This window comes from Nematostella vectensis, chromosome 10, assembly GCF_932526225.1.
Source record: "Nematostella vectensis chromosome 10, jaNemVect1.1, whole genome shotgun sequence".
Classification (NCBI taxonomy): domain Eukaryota; kingdom Metazoa; phylum Cnidaria; class Anthozoa; order Actiniaria; family Edwardsiidae; genus Nematostella; species Nematostella vectensis.
Window position 1 is genome coordinate 7439507 of NC_064043.1, and position 16409 is coordinate 7455915.

The 16409-nt window shown below is 38.2% G+C and overlaps 1 protein-coding gene and 2 long non-coding RNA genes across 4 annotated transcripts; 1 reads left to right on the forward strand and 2 right to left on the reverse strand.

Annotated features, from left to right (window-relative positions):
• Positions 1-24: 24 nt before the first annotated feature.
• On the forward strand, positions 25-14359 carry LOC5522028 (97 kDa heat shock protein). Its single transcript, XM_001641749.3, has 18 exons — positions 25-278; positions 908-965; positions 2015-2155; positions 4028-4150; positions 4334-4433; positions 5119-5246; positions 6740-6823; positions 7089-7249; positions 7382-7458; positions 8133-8391; positions 8642-8775; positions 9465-9688; positions 9996-10217; positions 10648-10773; positions 10969-11076; positions 12913-13032; positions 13382-13543; positions 13856-14359. Exons 1-18 carry the CDS (start codon positions 172-174, stop codon positions 14051-14053), a joined length of 2532 nt encoding a protein of 843 aa, XP_001641799.2. The 5' UTR covers positions 25-171; the 3' UTR covers positions 14054-14359.
• LOC125573089 lies at positions 4435-7089 on the reverse strand. The gene is made up of 2 exons (XR_007313953.1): positions 6712-7089; positions 4435-5554 (listed from the first exon to the last, which is right to left on the reverse strand). It is a non-coding gene; the product is annotated as an uncharacterized LOC125573089 (long non-coding RNA).
• Positions 14360-14754: 395 nt separating the features above from the next.
• LOC116604639 lies at positions 14755-15835 on the reverse strand. Of its 2 annotated transcripts, XR_007313954.1 has the most exons (3): positions 15568-15835; positions 14913-15479; positions 14755-14834 (listed from the first exon to the last, which is right to left on the reverse strand). It is a non-coding gene; the product is annotated as an uncharacterized LOC116604639 (long non-coding RNA). The 2 variants fall into 2 exon arrangements; XR_004291159.2 differs by having other exon boundaries at positions 14755-15479.
• Between the last annotated feature and the right edge of the window lie 574 nt (positions 15836-16409).

Below are 16409 nucleotides of genomic sequence, written 5' to 3' on the forward strand. Positions count from 1 at the left end.
CTCCGAGAGCCGGTATAATCGAGCACCGGGCAGCGATTGCCAGAAGACACACGTGAAAGCCGGCTTTACGAGGAACTTGTCAAAGCTCTTTTCTTTTAAACGGTAGAATCTGCCGTGTTCGTCGTCATAACAGGACAAGGAAATCGCTGAGATCTTGTTTAATATCTAAAGATGTCTGTTGTTGGATTTGATGTTGGAAATCAGTCTTGTTACATCGCTGTGGCCCGTGGTGGGGGAATCGAAACCGTCGCAAATGAATTCTCCGATAGATGTACTCCGTAAGTAATGTACTTCGTTTATGGACCATCTCGGATTCCTCTATATTACATTACGTCAAATGTTGTTTTCTATATGTAAGATTTTTACAATCTCTTGTTCGTTTAACAATTTTTGATATTGCTTTCGTTGCCCATGCCTTGCATGAGGAATACTACCAGTCCGTATGAAGTTTGCATGATCTAAAACATTCTAAATATATCTTATATTTCACATTTTCGTTTTATTCCTTTTCTAGTTTTAAGTATATACTGTCCCTTAATATTTCTTATTTATCTCTTGTTTAGCTTCCGTCTTCTAATGTGAGCTTTTGTAGCCCAGTAAAATTATACCTTTTATGCTTCTATCAAATCAGATAAAATGGTTTTACTTTGGTCAAATGGATGAGATGGAGAATTTATTAAACGTACTTTTAGTCGAGTTAACGTCAACTTTTGTGCATGTGCTACAATATAATGTACAGTTGTGAATTGTTCAGACAATTAAGGTTTTTATTTAGTATACTCATTGAATGCCAATAATTTCTTGTTTAACATATTATTAAAAATCATCTCAGAACTTTCTCATGTTTAAGAATGTTACATCAAATCACTTCCCTGATGTACTATATTGATTTTTTGGACCATTACAGGAGTTTTGTTTCTCTCGGGGACAAACAAAGGCTGATCGGAACATCTGGGAAAAACCAGGTAAGATATCATCTTATTTAACATTAATTCAAGTTCATATCAATTGATTTCAAATAGAAAACAGCAAGACGTAGGTTTGTCTAAATGTGTGTTCTTCTATTGAAAATGTTATAATTATTTTGTTATCTCCTAGGTTGCAAATGAAAAATGAGACTGCTGTCTTTCCAATTTCCTCCCTTTGTCTCCCTTTTAACCCAATCCTATTTTTATTGCATATCAACCTCATTTAAATGGAGAATATTAATGCATTACTTAGTGTGAATATTTTTGCTTCAATTGGAGGAATTCATATAGTTACCCAATAGTATTTCTAATTCACCCTTTCGGCACTGAAAGTCACATGCATTTTACGGGATCAAAGTCCAACAAATCGTAAACAACCAGCGAAAGTTTGGACGAGTGAAGAAGCCTGGCTACGTATGAACAAAATGGTGTCAACAAAATAATTGTCTCATGGCATCTGTAGAAATGATTCTAGAATCCCGCAGTTTTGAGAAACAAATGGCAATGGGGACCCTGTGCAATTCTTCCATTTTTCCAGGAGAAAAAAGAAAAACAGAAAGCTACAGTAGAAAGAATGCATGAAGCGGTGCAAACAAATGTAGATTCATTCAAGTGTGGCAAGGATATTTATATTTGCAGATTGCCTTTTGTTGGCAAAAATGGTACCAGAGAAGATGCACATGAATTTCTAGCGCCGAAAGGGGGAATTGTTGTAGTAGTTACATAGTGAAAATGTTTGTGCTACTTAAAAAATGCATATTGTTATCAACAGTTCCTATTTTCCATTATTATCTCCTGTTCTCAACCCAATCCTGGACAAAGAGAGAGAGGAGGGGGGGGGGGGTAGCCACTTTCCTAGCCTAGCCGAATTTACAAGGTACACTGGAAACAAAATAGTGTCTGAACTCCCCCCCCCCTGCTGTGCAGCAAATACAAGTAATGACTTAACCTCCCCTCCCCCCTCCCCAAAACAACAACAACAACGTTTTCATTGTAAATTTGCTTATGAAGTGGTGCTTACTCACAACTCAATTTTCTTATTCCAGATGATTAGTAACCTGAAAAATACAATCAGCCAGTTCAAGCGCTTTATTGGCCGCAAGTTTAGTGACCCAGCAGTCCAGAAAGAAATCCCACATTTACCTTACAAAGTTGTGGAGCTTCCAAATGATTCTATTGGTATCCAGGTAAATAATTAGTCATTTTCTAGAGCTCTAGAGTTATCAGTAAACAGTATCAGTGGAATGCCAACTGAATTTTTCTTATTGAAATTAATAATCAATCAATCAATGTGAAGAATGTACAGTATCATCAAACAAAAAGAATCACAAAGAATCTCAAACAGTTATTCAAGATGGAACACCCATGCAAGTTGCCGCTAAATCATAACTTTACACTTTTAAGATCTCAAGAATTGCTCTACAATACTGTAAACCTGCATTTTTAGAATGAAGAATTGGAAGAGAGATCCATAAAATTTTACATAAAATCTCGGACGGAGAATAAGACAAAGCATTACAAAGTTTTCCTAGCAATGAGACCCTGGTGCCCATCCAATGAAAGTTGTCAGTTCACTTGCTTCTCTTTTCAAGCCTTAAAGCTCTGAGCACGCACTCCTTCTCATTTCTTTCGAGGATGGAGTGACTGCTGGCGTTTAATCTGGTCTTTTAGTTTTCCAAGTGTAAAAGTTTCTGATATTGGCTACTTCTCGTGGCTGTTTTTCAAATGTGATAAACTCAACGCTCAGGTCACAAGTCACATTATTTTACCCTATTCAGACTGGGCTATTTTGAGCTGTCTGTGACGGGTGGGGGGGAGGCTAAAAGGTCCCCCTCCGTATTTCATGAACCGCTCAGGCTATGACCATCAAACCTACAGACAATAATCATTAGCATGTAAAGAATTGTCACGCCCTATTTTGGGTGTGGTCGAATCAATTATGATGTCACAATGACGTCATAAATTCGATGTCTCGATCTTCTTTCAAATATTGCCTAAATTATCAGATATCAGGTTGAAATCATTTTACATTATTTAGATATGTCAAAATCAACCTTTTAATGGCTTTACAATGCAAAAAGACCCCAAAAACGTTTATAATCAATTTTTTGGAAAAATTTCCGTCATCTTGGGTCCGCCATCTTGGATTCTTATGATTTTTGCAAAAGAAAATAAAATCTGTAATTATTACAAAAAAAAAGTATTTGCATGCATGTTTTACTGCTTATAGTAATGATAAATGCATAATAATAGCTTTTAAATTGTCATCTAGTAAATCTTGTAAAACATTTTTAACAGCAGCTTTGGAAGAGCAAAATTTATCCACCCCTCTCCCCCAAATATCGGAGGTAAAAAACTTCTAGCGGTGTTGTAAAACTTGTCACCTTATAAAGTCAAAGAGGCATTTAAATCTGAGAAACAGGACCAAAATATAAAAAAATTCACTACTTTTTAGTTTTTGGGAAACCTTTGTGTGAAAAAACGGTTGCCATGGTAACATGGAGCGTCCACTCAACATGTCAATAACATGAAAACATCCGCAGATAGATTTTAGGAAAAGTCGCCAAGTTTAAGCCTCTTAGCTTCTATGGTTCAGAAGGAATAGCAATTTTCCCTGAGGGTGTGGGGGCAGTTTGAATAGGGGTAAGGAGAATTAGATTTCGATAATGAATTGTACGCACCTCTTGATTGTGATTGTTCTGATTGTTATTACTTAGTTATTTTATAAAGGCAATAAAATGCATACCTGTGTCTGTCTAGGTTTTTACAGACACTTGAGGGATGTTGGGAGAATTGATAAAAAACTTTAATGTCACGAGCCACACGGGATATGCGTTTTATGACTTAAATACAGCCCGCATTGAAACATTGCAGCACTTTATAATGAAAGTTTTACTGTATAATGCTGTATAGTATTTATCTATTGTCCTTGTTTGCTTTGGTCATATAGGAATGTTCTGTACAATAAGAGCTATACATACATAAAATATGTAGCTGTGCTTGGAATAGCCTTACATTTTGGCCACTTGGGGCTAATATCATTGCCTTCCAAATATCAGGTTCAATATCTTGGGAAACAAGAAGTATTCTCTCCAGAACAAGTCATGGCAATGCTGTTCACACGACTCAAAACAACTGCAGAAATTGCCCTGAAAACCAAAGTCACAGATTGCGTTATATCCGTAAGTTGTGCTACATACGTTTACCATGCAATGAGGAGAGATTGTGAGGTATTCAAAAGGGGAGGGGGTGTACAAATAAGACAAAAAAAGCTCAGCTTTAGGAGAAATTCCTGCTCAGTATTTCTTCAGAGTTAAAAAAAAAACAATTAAACATTATGTAAGTCATTATATGTATATTTTCAGGTTCCTAGCTACTACACAGATCGTCAACGTCGCTGCATGCTTGATGCATCTGCAACAGCAGGATTAAACTGTCTAAGATTAATGAATGACACAACAGCAGGTAAAGTTTTGCATTTATTCACACTATAACCATTTTACAGTAATTGTAGTTTGGTGCTGTATGTCATTGAAAATGGTTGAGTCATTGAGTGGAAATTTACAGTAACATATGTACTTTATTTTAACAGTTTGATATGTATTTTAAGCTCTTGTACAACCCAAAGCATCCACATATTTCCGCTTATTCAAACAAGAAACTAAGATACTTTCAAATCATCAAGTTTCAGACTTCAATCACTTATGTGTGTCTTTCTCGAGTTTCCTTTTAAGTAGACTTTTGTATGAACAATAACAAATGGGGAGTACATAGATCAACATTCTTTAGCCTAAGTGATGAATACATACTGTATTAAGTCATAAAAATTTCTAAGTAGAGCCACATTATCACCAGTTTACTTTCAGAGGGCTGACAGAGACTTCAACCATTGAGAGACAAAAGAATATATTAGAATCTGCCATCCGCTCTAAATATCAATCACATCCTCAAAGAAGTTTCCAATACACACATTGCTTTCACAATTTTTGAAATATTTTTCACATTTTTTTTAATTAAAAATCATCTAAGATTGTTACGTAATAGACCTGAAGTGACCTGCTGACAATGCAGCATTAAGACAGTATTTTTATTCCAAGAATCTTACTTCAGCTGTTTTATTTTTACGTAATTGCTGATCATTTAATTACAGTCTCACTGGCATATGGTATTTATAAACAAGACCTTCCCACTGACAAACCCAGGAATGTGGTTTTTGTCGACATTGGCCATTCCTCACTTCAAGTCTGTATTACTGCATTTCTGAAAGGACAGCTCAAGGTACATATAATTCTGCCCCCTCTTTTTTCATATAGAATTTCTGGTTTTTTATTTAATTAAAGTCCCATATTCCTTTCATACAGCATTACTCTGCTTTACCCTATTTTCCCTCTTAGTCTTACATTTAAGTCCTCCTTGCATTTTACTGCATGTCTTTCCATTTCATAATGTCCACTTCGTGGGCAGTGCCCGATCCTTGTTATTTCAGAGATTGTGCCTTTTGCAATTCCTACTGTTAATATACGGTAGTTAATTTTGTTGGGTTTTTGCCTTTACCCTAAGGGTATTCTTTGAAGTCTGCAACCCGCCTTTACAAAACGAACAACTCTATTATAATTTGAGTATATGTACATGAGGTGCCATCCTCTACTTTTGAATTGAACATGTTATAACTGTGCCTATGTAATTCAGCTTCTTGCTGTAGCTCTCAAAAGGGTTTTTACTGTACCTTTCTGATCTAGTTAACCCTTTCACTCCTGGGAACTTTTGAGCAACATTGTAAGAATAACAGACTGAAAACAGAAACCTCCCCCCCTATTTCAAGTCCAACACTACCAGTTAAGCTAAGCTACCGCTGACCCAAGACGGTATGCCTCAAAGTGTCCAACAATGCACTGCGGTGCCTTTTCTTTCTAGCGACAGCACTGCTACAGCCTGTTGCTTACAACAGTTTTGCTTGTAATTTGCTTAAAAATTACAGCTTTTTCACATCTGGAGAGTGCCTTAGGACATCATAAAGTCTATTTGGGGCATAATTAATGCTGTGCTTATGGATGTTTGCACGCTGAGGTCGATTCAATGGGATAATTCCTTGTCTGGGCTTCACCAAGTGAGAAAGGAATTTTCTGGTGAATGGCCTCATACTCTCCAATGTGGGCCATCTTTGCTACCCAACCTTATTCAAAAATTGTTTTCAGGCTTATTCTGGGTTCCTTGGACCTGGAAATGTTTTGTTTGGCTTCGGGGCAAAGAGACTTATAAAAAAAAAACTGTTATGATTCTGGGGGATGAGATTGCCCGCCTGTCTGTCAAGGTGTTTCCAAGACTCCCATGATGCAGTGCAGGCATGCAAAATAGGCTAAACATGGTGACTCGCTTCTAATGGAGGTTCTAGCATTGATTATTGTGACTGATTGCTGTAAAATGGGACCTGACGGAGCGCAATAACGGTATCTATTTGTGACTTGATCTGTGTCTGCTTGTCTGCTTTGTAGTTCGGAATTTTTGGTAAGAAATGTTTCTAAGTTTAAGCATTTGTTTACGAATTGGTCAGAAGTTAAGGTTGATATTTTGACAAAAGAGTCAATTCTATTACATTGCTTGGATGCGCTTTTAAAGGTCGTCTATGCCTTGGATGAATCTATTAGTATGCGGGTCTGGTGATGTTTTGGAGTTGGGCCTATATTTTACAGGCGTCTCAGGGCGTTATGGCAATCAAAGACTTAATACTGTATTTATTATTTACCTTTCTCGCTTGTTGTGATCTTTTATAGGTCTTGTCAACAGCTGTGGAACCAAACCTTGGAGGAAGAGACTTTGATTATGTTTTAGTAGAACATTTTGCCCAAGAATTTAAGGTAAGCTTTTAAAGAATAAGGGCCAAATGTTTTTGTAAAGAGCCTCTGAAACCACCCAAGTAAGTGGGCTATTAGACACTGTGTACAGTAGATATATAAAAATTAAAATATGTTGTACAGTATATTTAATTGAAATGTACTGTAATCACAGCAATGTAGCTCATTAATATGGATTAATGAAATATCACACCCCCATTTTTTTTTTAATGTTCAAGATTCTTTTAGAATTCATGAGCTACAGATAATGAATGTGTTTTTTTTTCAGACAAAATACAAAATTGATGTACACAGCAGCATTAAAGCAAAGATCAAGCTAGGAGCAGAATGTGAAAAGCTTAAGAAACTTATGAGTGCCAACACATCAGAGATTCCTATTAACATTGAGTGTTTTATGGAAGACAAGGATGTACATGGTAGAATGAAAAGGTATATTTTCAAGATTACTTGGCATTTCCTGTTTTTTTTTGTTTTTTACCATATTCACTCTTATGACATTTGCTTTGCCCAAGAACAAGGATGAGTGGTATTCATTCATATTTTCAAAATATAATCTTTCAGGGCTCAGTTTGAGGAACTTGCTGCAGATCTCCTGAAACTTGTTGAGGCTCCACTCCGCTCAGCTTTAGCACAGTCAGGTATATAAAGTGAATTCTTAGCATACATTAAGCTAATATCTGCACACTGACATATGAGAAAGCTACTAAGTACCATCATTGTCAACACACATTGGACTGTGATGTTCATTATCATTAAGCCTCATACAGATACAGTAGGGTAACACTAGCATCCACCAGCATTGGTTCAGAGGTGGACATTGCTGTTACATATACATGTGCAAATGGGTCCACAAGAGTGTTTTCAAAATGTTTGACCTCAATCAACCTTTTACCAACAACTGATAGCATCCACCAGCACCCCCCAACATGGTGCTTGAACAGTGCCAGCATTGCTAGGCCAATGTCTTGCCAGCAATGTGGTGTGGTGCTGTTTGCTCTGGGCTTTACAACCAACTTTTTCTATTACAGGCACCCTAAGGACCATAAACTACTGTGTGATAATAGTGATACTCTGTAATAACTTAGATGACACAGTATATTATACTGTGCTTTTCAGTCTGTCAGTTCGTATTTGGGTATTGTCTTGTATTTCTGTCAGTAATGATAATAGCAGGGTTTCAGCAAGGCGAGATTTGACTGTACTCTTTAATATTACCATATCTCTGTTTTGGATTGTGAAGAGTTGACATGAAAAAAAAAACTTCCATTGAAAGATGCATTGTCATAATGGTCAATTTTTGTATTTTCTGCAGGACTTAAGAATGAAGAAATTGATTCTGTTGAGATTGTTGGTGGGTCTACAAGAATTCCCGCTATCAAAGATATTATCAAAAATGTGTTTGGGAAAGAGTTGATGACGACAATGAATGCTGATGAGGCGGTTGCAAGAGGGTGTGCGCTGCAGTGTGCAATGTTGTCCCCAACCTTCCGAGTACGGGAATTCTCTGTTAATGACATTACTCCTTATCCTATTGTACTGACATGGAAGTCCCAGTGTGAGGAGGATATTGGGTAAGTTAGTGTAGGAGCATTCCTGTATGTGGAAATTACTGAAAGAAGGCTTTGCAGCTCTTTCTCTAATGTACAATGTTTAAACCATGCAAGCAGGGTTTAAATCTGATGACCCTGTTGTAAGCTTTTTTTTACTGTTATACTTTCTGTATTTTTAGCTGTTTGTTAGTCCTTTATTATTGTACAAACCTTTTTTTGCCTCTGCTTTTGTATATTTTATAAGTTTGAGGTTTTCTATCATTGTTTTCAGGGAGATGGAGCTGTTTGCTGCAAATCACTCTTTTCCTCTGTCCAAGATGTTAACATTCTACAGAAGAGAACCATTTGAGCTTGAGGCCCATTATGGTAGAGATGTCCACCTTCCTATCAAAGACGGCTTCATTGGTAAGCGATTTCCTTACTGTGGTAGAACTCCATGCACTGCAGCTTTATAGGGTTAAGGGTGAGCTTTTGCTGCTAAATAATACAAAGATAATTTATATGAGTGCCAATAATAACAAAGCAAAATTTAAGCACGCTGAATACCAGTAATCAGAGAATCATATTTGTTATACTGGTTTGAGATCATTGTACTGTACTTGGCTACTTTGACAACCAAGTGCAATATACTGTATGCAATGATCACGCAAACATGTTTGTCAAACATTGCGTTTGACGCAAATGTTTGTACGTTTAGCCACCCACAAAACATGGCACTCAATTCAGAATTCCACAACACGTGCAGATGTTTGAATGAGATCAAAACATTTTCAACATTTTTATCGTTTAGCCACTCATCAAACAAAACATTGCAAGCGCTTCATGATTTTATCCAATCACCGCTCGAAATTCCCATGATGCCACTTTGATCTCTCGCGTAATCATAACGGAAAAAGTGCGCGCGCTCATGTTTTATATCAATGTTTTTGTGTTTAGCCCCTTCGCCAAACATGCTGGCACAAGTATTCGGTTTCAATGTTTGATAAACATGTTTGCGTGTTTAGCCAGGCCTTAAGGCTTCAGGTGAAAATGATAATTTATTGAGGGAGTATGGACAGTAACTTGATTGACTTATCTTGAATGTACCTTTTCAGGTAAATATTCTGTGAAAAATGTAGTGCCAACTGCAGAGGGTGACGTATCTAAGGTTAAAGTGAAGATCAGGATGGATGTGCATGGCATTTTTAATGTTGCGGGTGCCTCGTTGGTGGAAAAGGTGAAAGAGGCAGAGCCAGAGGCTATGGAGACTGCACCAGTTGAAGGGGAGAAAAAAGATGCACCCGATGCGCCAGCACCCGATGCACCAGCACCTGATGCTGTAAGTTTTTTAGCTGTCTCAATACTTCAAAATGACAACAGCTACAATCGTCACTGAAAGGGGGTTGCTTGAAAAAAACACAGTTTTGTCCATTGAATAACTTGTACGTAGTAGTACCATCTGTTACATACTTTTTCAATTGCCACAATCTCTTGAAGGTTTTATATGCTTTATTAAAAAAACGCCACGCTTATGATTGTTGGTTGCATAATAGCAGTGTATATTTCTATTGATTTTTATTGAGTTGCATGAGAAGGCTATCTGATCATGTTTTGCAATGATGATTTTCCTTATTTACTTGCTTTAGAATGCAACCAATGATGCAACAACGAACAACACAGAAGACCAACAACAACAGCCAATGGACACAGAGGAAAACAAAGCAGAGAACAAAGAGGAGAATGAAAAGAAGGCAGATGCACCAAAAAACAAAAAGAAGAAACAAGTAGTCAAAAACATCGATCTTCCCATTGAAGCAGTCGTGCCATCACTCACAAAGACTGAGATGAATCTTGCTGTAGAGATGGAGGTTTGTACTGTATTATTATTGGCATTATCATCTACTGAATTCAAGGCGCAATTAAGCAACTTGTTTTAGGTTTTCAGTGACAATTTTCAAATTCTATTTACATAAATAAAACCCTTGTTTGGCCATGAGAATTGATACATTCATTCATAAGAGTTATATTTGTTCACCACATTCGCATATTCTGTTTTACCTGAAAACAGAACATTTCTAGTGTCTCTTCACTCATTTGACCACAAAAAAAATTACACAAAACCCTATCAGTATCATGAAAAGTGGTGTGCAAACTACAACAGGAGACATTGCATTATTAAATCAAAATGCACAATGACATTTGTTAGTCACCCTGTCGATATCTATAAATCACCCTATTACTAAAGCATAAAAAAAGGTGGACCAAGAGTCCTTAGCAGCATGTTTCATTCATTCCCAGAATAAGATGATCATGCAAGACAGACTGGAAAAGGATAAGTCTGATGCGAAGAACAGTGTGGAGGAGTATGTCTATGAAATGAGAGACAAAGTTTATAGCTTGTATGAGAAGTTCATTGAAGAGCAGGTATGTACAGCATATATGAAGGTCTTTATTTTCAAAATGCACCACTAGTTTCTGCATAGCACCTCTAAACATATTTACGTCTCCCCTTCATTGACTATGTAACTTTGGTCATGGTTCGTACACTTTTACATGTGATGTTATTATCATATCGAATCATATTTTATTATTTGTAACATATTGTCTGTGGGCTAACAGGACAGAGATAAGTTTGTGCTTCTATTGGATGATGCCGAATCATGGATTTATGAAGAAGGAGAGGACCAGTCTATTAAAGTGTACCAAGACAAACTAGCCAGCCTGAAGGTACCTACCCAAACACCGTAAAACGACAAATTAGCCTGTCTAAAGGTACTTACCCAAACACCGTAAAACGACAAATTAGCCTGTCTAAAGGTACCTACCCAAACACCGTAAAACGACAAATTAGCCTGCTTGAAGGTACCTACCAAAACACCGTAAAACGACAAATTAGCCTGCTTGAAGGTACCTACCCAAACACCGTAAAACGACAAATTAGCCTGTCTAAAGGTACTTACCCAAACACGGTAAAACGACAAATTAGCCTGTCTAAAGGTACTTACCCAAACACGGTAAAACGACAAATTAGCCTGCTTGAAGGTACCTACCAAAACACCGTAAAACGACAAATTAGCCTGTCTAAAGGTACCTATCCAAACACCGTAAAACGACAAATTAGCCTATCTAAAGGTACTTACCCAAACACGGTAAAACGACAAATTAGCCTGCTTGAAGGTACCTACCAAAACACCGTAAAACGACAAATTAGCCTATCTAAAGGTACTTACCCAAACACGGTAAAACGACAAATTAGCCTGTCTAAAGGTACCTATCCAAACACCGTAAAACGACAAATTAGCCTGTCTAAAGGTACCTACCCAAACACCGTAAAACGACAAATTAGCCTATCTAAAGGTACTTACCCAAACACCGTAAAACGACAAATTAGCCTGTCTAAAGGTACCTATCCAAACACCGTAAAACGACAAATTAGCCTATCTAAAGGTACTTACCCAAACACCGTAAAACGACAAATTAGCCTATCTAAAGGTACTTACCCAAACACCGTAAAACGACAAATTAGCCTATCTAAAGGTACTTACCCAAACACCGTAAAACGACAAATTAGCCTATCTAAAGGTACTTACCCAAACACGGTAAAACAACAAATTAGCCTGTCTAAAGGTACCTATCCAAACACGGTAAAACGACAAATTAGCCTGTCTAAAGGTACCTATCCAAACACCGTAAAACGACAAATTGGCCTATCTAAAGGTACTTACCCAAACACCGTAAAACAACAAATTAGCCTGTCTAAAGGTACCTACCCAAAAACGATAAAACGACAAATTGGCCTATCTAAAGGTACCTACCCAAACACCGTAAAACGACAAATTAGCCTATCTAAAGGTACTTACCCAAACACCGTAAAACAACAAATTAGCCTGTCTAAAGGTACCTACCCAAAAACGATAAAACGACAAATTGGCCTATCTAAAGGTACCTACCCAAAAACGATAAAACGACAAATTGGCCTATCTAAAGGTACCTACCCAAACACGATAAAACGACAAATTAGCCTATCTAAAGGTATCTACCCAAACACCGTAAAACGACAGATTAGCTGTCTAAAGGTTATAGATGTCCTAGGGTGTGAGATTTCTTACGCAGTGAAAAAGTTAAATGACCCAAATTAAAGGTATATATCCCAGCAAATAAAAACAACAAATTAACAAGTTACACGATAATATTATTGTTGATAATGAATTTGTATCATTTTGGAATGGGAATGGTTGGTAGAGAATGTTCAGAATGGCATTCGAGTCATTCTGCTACAGGTAGCAGAATGGGTGGAATGGCCTTCATTCCATTCCGGAATGAGAACGTGGGATAAACGAACGCGCGCTTTTCCTATTCTAATCATTCTCATACCGGAATAACGAGTAAAGAAACGCGCGCTTAGTCGTTTGAATTGGACAAAGAATTTAGAAATATGTAAATAGAGGCGTTCAAGGTGGTATTGGCTAAGAATATCCTAATTGTACAAGCGCTCCTGTTTTTGGAAATCTGCACTTTGATTATATTTCTCATTATATTTCTCATTTGGTATTTTTCCCCTAGAAAATTGGAGATCCCATTGTAAAGAGATTCATGGAATCTACCGCGAGGCCTGCTGCGTTTGAAGCACTCGGCAAGTCAATCCAGCAAATCAGAAAGGTTCTTGGCCAAATTGAGCAGAAGGTAATTTCACCTTACCCTTTTAGATTAGTCTTGGTAGATCAATTTATTATAATGGAATTTAGCAATCTGAATATTCAGTTGAAATGCTTTTTTCGTTGGTTTTTACTAATTTTGTTACTAGTGCAGCGAAAATCCTTAGCTTGTGGCCTGTAGACCGTTGATGGGTTTAGAAATAAAATGTGTAAAATTTAACCAGGAATTAAGATTGGTTGATGCTTGACCTCGCCGCGTATCAGCAAGTACCCACGATTTTGACACTTCTGTACTACAGAAGCAGACAAATGTTTTTTACATCTTTTCTGATTATGTTTGGAATTGCCTCGCTTTGCTAAATAACCCTCTGCCACAGGACGAGAAGTACGACCATCTCGCTGAAGAAGACGTCAAGAAGGTGGTGAAGATGACAAAGGAGAAGGAAGACTGGTTCAACAAGAAGTGTAACGAGCAAGCCAAGGTCCCTGACACCAAGGACCCAGTTGTACTGGCCGTCTCCATCCTCGCAGAGAAACAGGTAGAAACCAAAACTGTACGGTTGATTCGCGATATCTTGAGCCCATGGTAACTAAGCCTTGCTAATCCTAGCCAGTTTTTTCCTGAATTCGTTTCATTCATTGACTGTACTATTAGCCCCAGGAACTCAAACCCCCTCTAACTTCAAAGGAATTTTTTGGTATTTTTAGTGTTTTTTGGATGTTAACCCCTGTAATTCTGTCCAATAAAGTGGATAGTCGGCGATGCTCTAAAGACACGAGATTGTAACGTTACAAGGGAAGGTAGGGTCGCTGTTAGCGTCTCGATGCTCACTATTTTCTTTTTTCCATAGCAACTTGAAAACACCTGCTTGCCCATCCTCAACAAACCCAAGCCCACGAAGAAGCCCGAACCACCACCGAAGGAGGAAGACAAGAAAACCGAGGATGCAGGAGCTAAGAAAGACGGGGAGACTGTAGAGAATGCAGAGAAAATGGACGACGAGGCCCCTCAGGAACAGAACAAGCCACAAGACATGGATGTAGACTAAACAGAGGGTATAAAAAAGTCTATCTGAAGATGCACTCCAAGTAATTGAAGGATTTAAAGAGAATGGTTTGATGGAAAGGACATTACGATTGGGCTCATCGAAGAATTGTTTTACTTGATTGTCAATGTGCTAAATGGTAGCATGCTTTTGCTAGTGTTTTCTGTCGGTGTCTGTGTCATCGTCAAAAGGTTTAGGTACAATGGATATTCTTAGCAACTCCACACTCAACGCACTTGATATGTTGCTGTTTAAATGTGGATGTAATTCGGTAGCTATCGTAGCTTATTAAAAAAATTCCTTAATGTAGTAACTCTCTGTGTTACTTGTGGTCAAATATCTTGTGTTGTCGTCCTGGTATCACTATTAACCCTTGAACAAAAAAAATACATTGATGTGGATAAATACACAACAAGCCAATAATAAAAGGGTATTTCACGAGTTAACGAAAACCACTCCAGTACATTTAGTGCTCTGTAGGACTGAAGTGATTCCAGCCGATTATTTTTTATGTCTATTTCACAATGAATCCTACAATCAATTTTTAATCAATCATTTTTTTTTGAGGATTGACAAATATTGTTTTCTAATCAAGGTGTTCCCCATTTAAATTTGTGATTTGCTGTTATTACAAAAAAAAAAATGTTTTTGTGCTATTGTCGCACTTCATTGTTCCGTACCATAAGCAAAGAAAACACGATCAACACTTTTATACGCTACTTTTATTTATTCTAATTCTCATAGTGGCTAATTCTAGCTTTGTTACTCCTGTCAAGAAGAATACCTGGTGAGGGGAGGAACATTGTTAGTTAAGTAGAACACATTTATAATGTCGTAGGTTGTTCAGAATAACAAAACCAACCATCGTAGTCGGAATAAGTAACGGTTGCAATGTCGCGTTGACCAAGGTGGCCAAATCCAGAGTCGTGGCGTTCTCTGTCACGCAATGTCCTCGAGGGCTTTTGCGAGGTACAGCTGCCGCTAAGGGGAGGTGCAGATTGGCCTGTTATGGTACTTTGTGCATGACCAACCCACTCTGAACAGGGCATAAACGAGATAAGCGATAAACGTTAAAATCAGACCGTACCTGTCTCTCTCTGGAGAGTAGGCACAATTTCAAGTACGTCTGGTTTGTCGTCAAACGAGATAAGCGATAAACATTGAAATCAGACCGTACCTGTCTCTCTCTGGAGGAGGCACAATTTCAAGTACGTCTGCTTCTGGTTTGTCGTCAAACGAGATAAGCGATAAACGTTAAAATCAGACCGTACCTGTCTCTCTCTGGAGAGTAGGCACAATTTCAAGTACGTCTGGTTTGTCGTCAAACGAGATAAGCGATAAACATTGAAATCAGACCGTACCTGTCTGTCTCTCTGGAGGAGGCACAATTTCAAGTACGTCTGCTTCTGGTTTGTCGTCAAAAACCAAACTATCGAGTGAATAAAAACAAACAATTACAATTTTCACATTGTGGGGTAGTTTTTATTTATTTATTCATTTATTTATTTATCACTAACCTTAGAGCCAACCTAGCAGGTCTACACTTATCATTGGACACTTGCACCCAAAACCGACGGGACCTGCCGCTACCATCACATGCGTCTCCACAAAGCCCTGCTCGCACACTGAGTCCACAAACCGCGTGCACAGCGGCTCACAGAAGAAGGCAGGATGTGTGGGGTAGTTTGCATCACATGTGCAGAGATAGGAGCAGTTGTCTTGGGTTATGGATTCGCCGTGTTTGTAAAGCTTGCCGTCATACTCGCATAGCTTTTCAGCTCCTATGGGAAGTAAGGTACCAGTGTCAAGTGAATTATTTACTGGGTAACACTTCCCAGATGAGGGGCGGATCTTGAGCTTCTCTAAGGGTTGGGGTAGGGTGAGACATACCGTCGTTTTGACAAAAGATTGTCGTCAACCGGCTTCGCGACTACGCGACAAGCCCGCATGTAACCATGGGTCAAAACCACTGAAGCGCCTAGCTGCATATATTAGCCAACGCGTATATGGTATAGCTCCGTGCAAACTGCGCCAGCATCTTCCAGCTTTGCTCGCGAATTTTCGATTAACTGACTATAGGACAAAAAGTAAATGTCAAAATAGGAAATGGACTTTCTGACATTTACTTTGTCTTGTGGTCAGTCGAGCAAGAATTCGCAGCAATGCTGGCCGGTGCTGGCTTAACACTGAAGTTATGCGTTGGCTAATATGCAGTTAAGCACTTCAGTGGTGTTTACCCAATCTTACATGCGGGCTTTTCGCGTAGTCGCGAAGCCGGTTGACGAGAATATTTTGTCGATAGACTGTATAACACATGTAAAATAGCACCAGAATGACACGGAATCTAAGCTTCAATGCA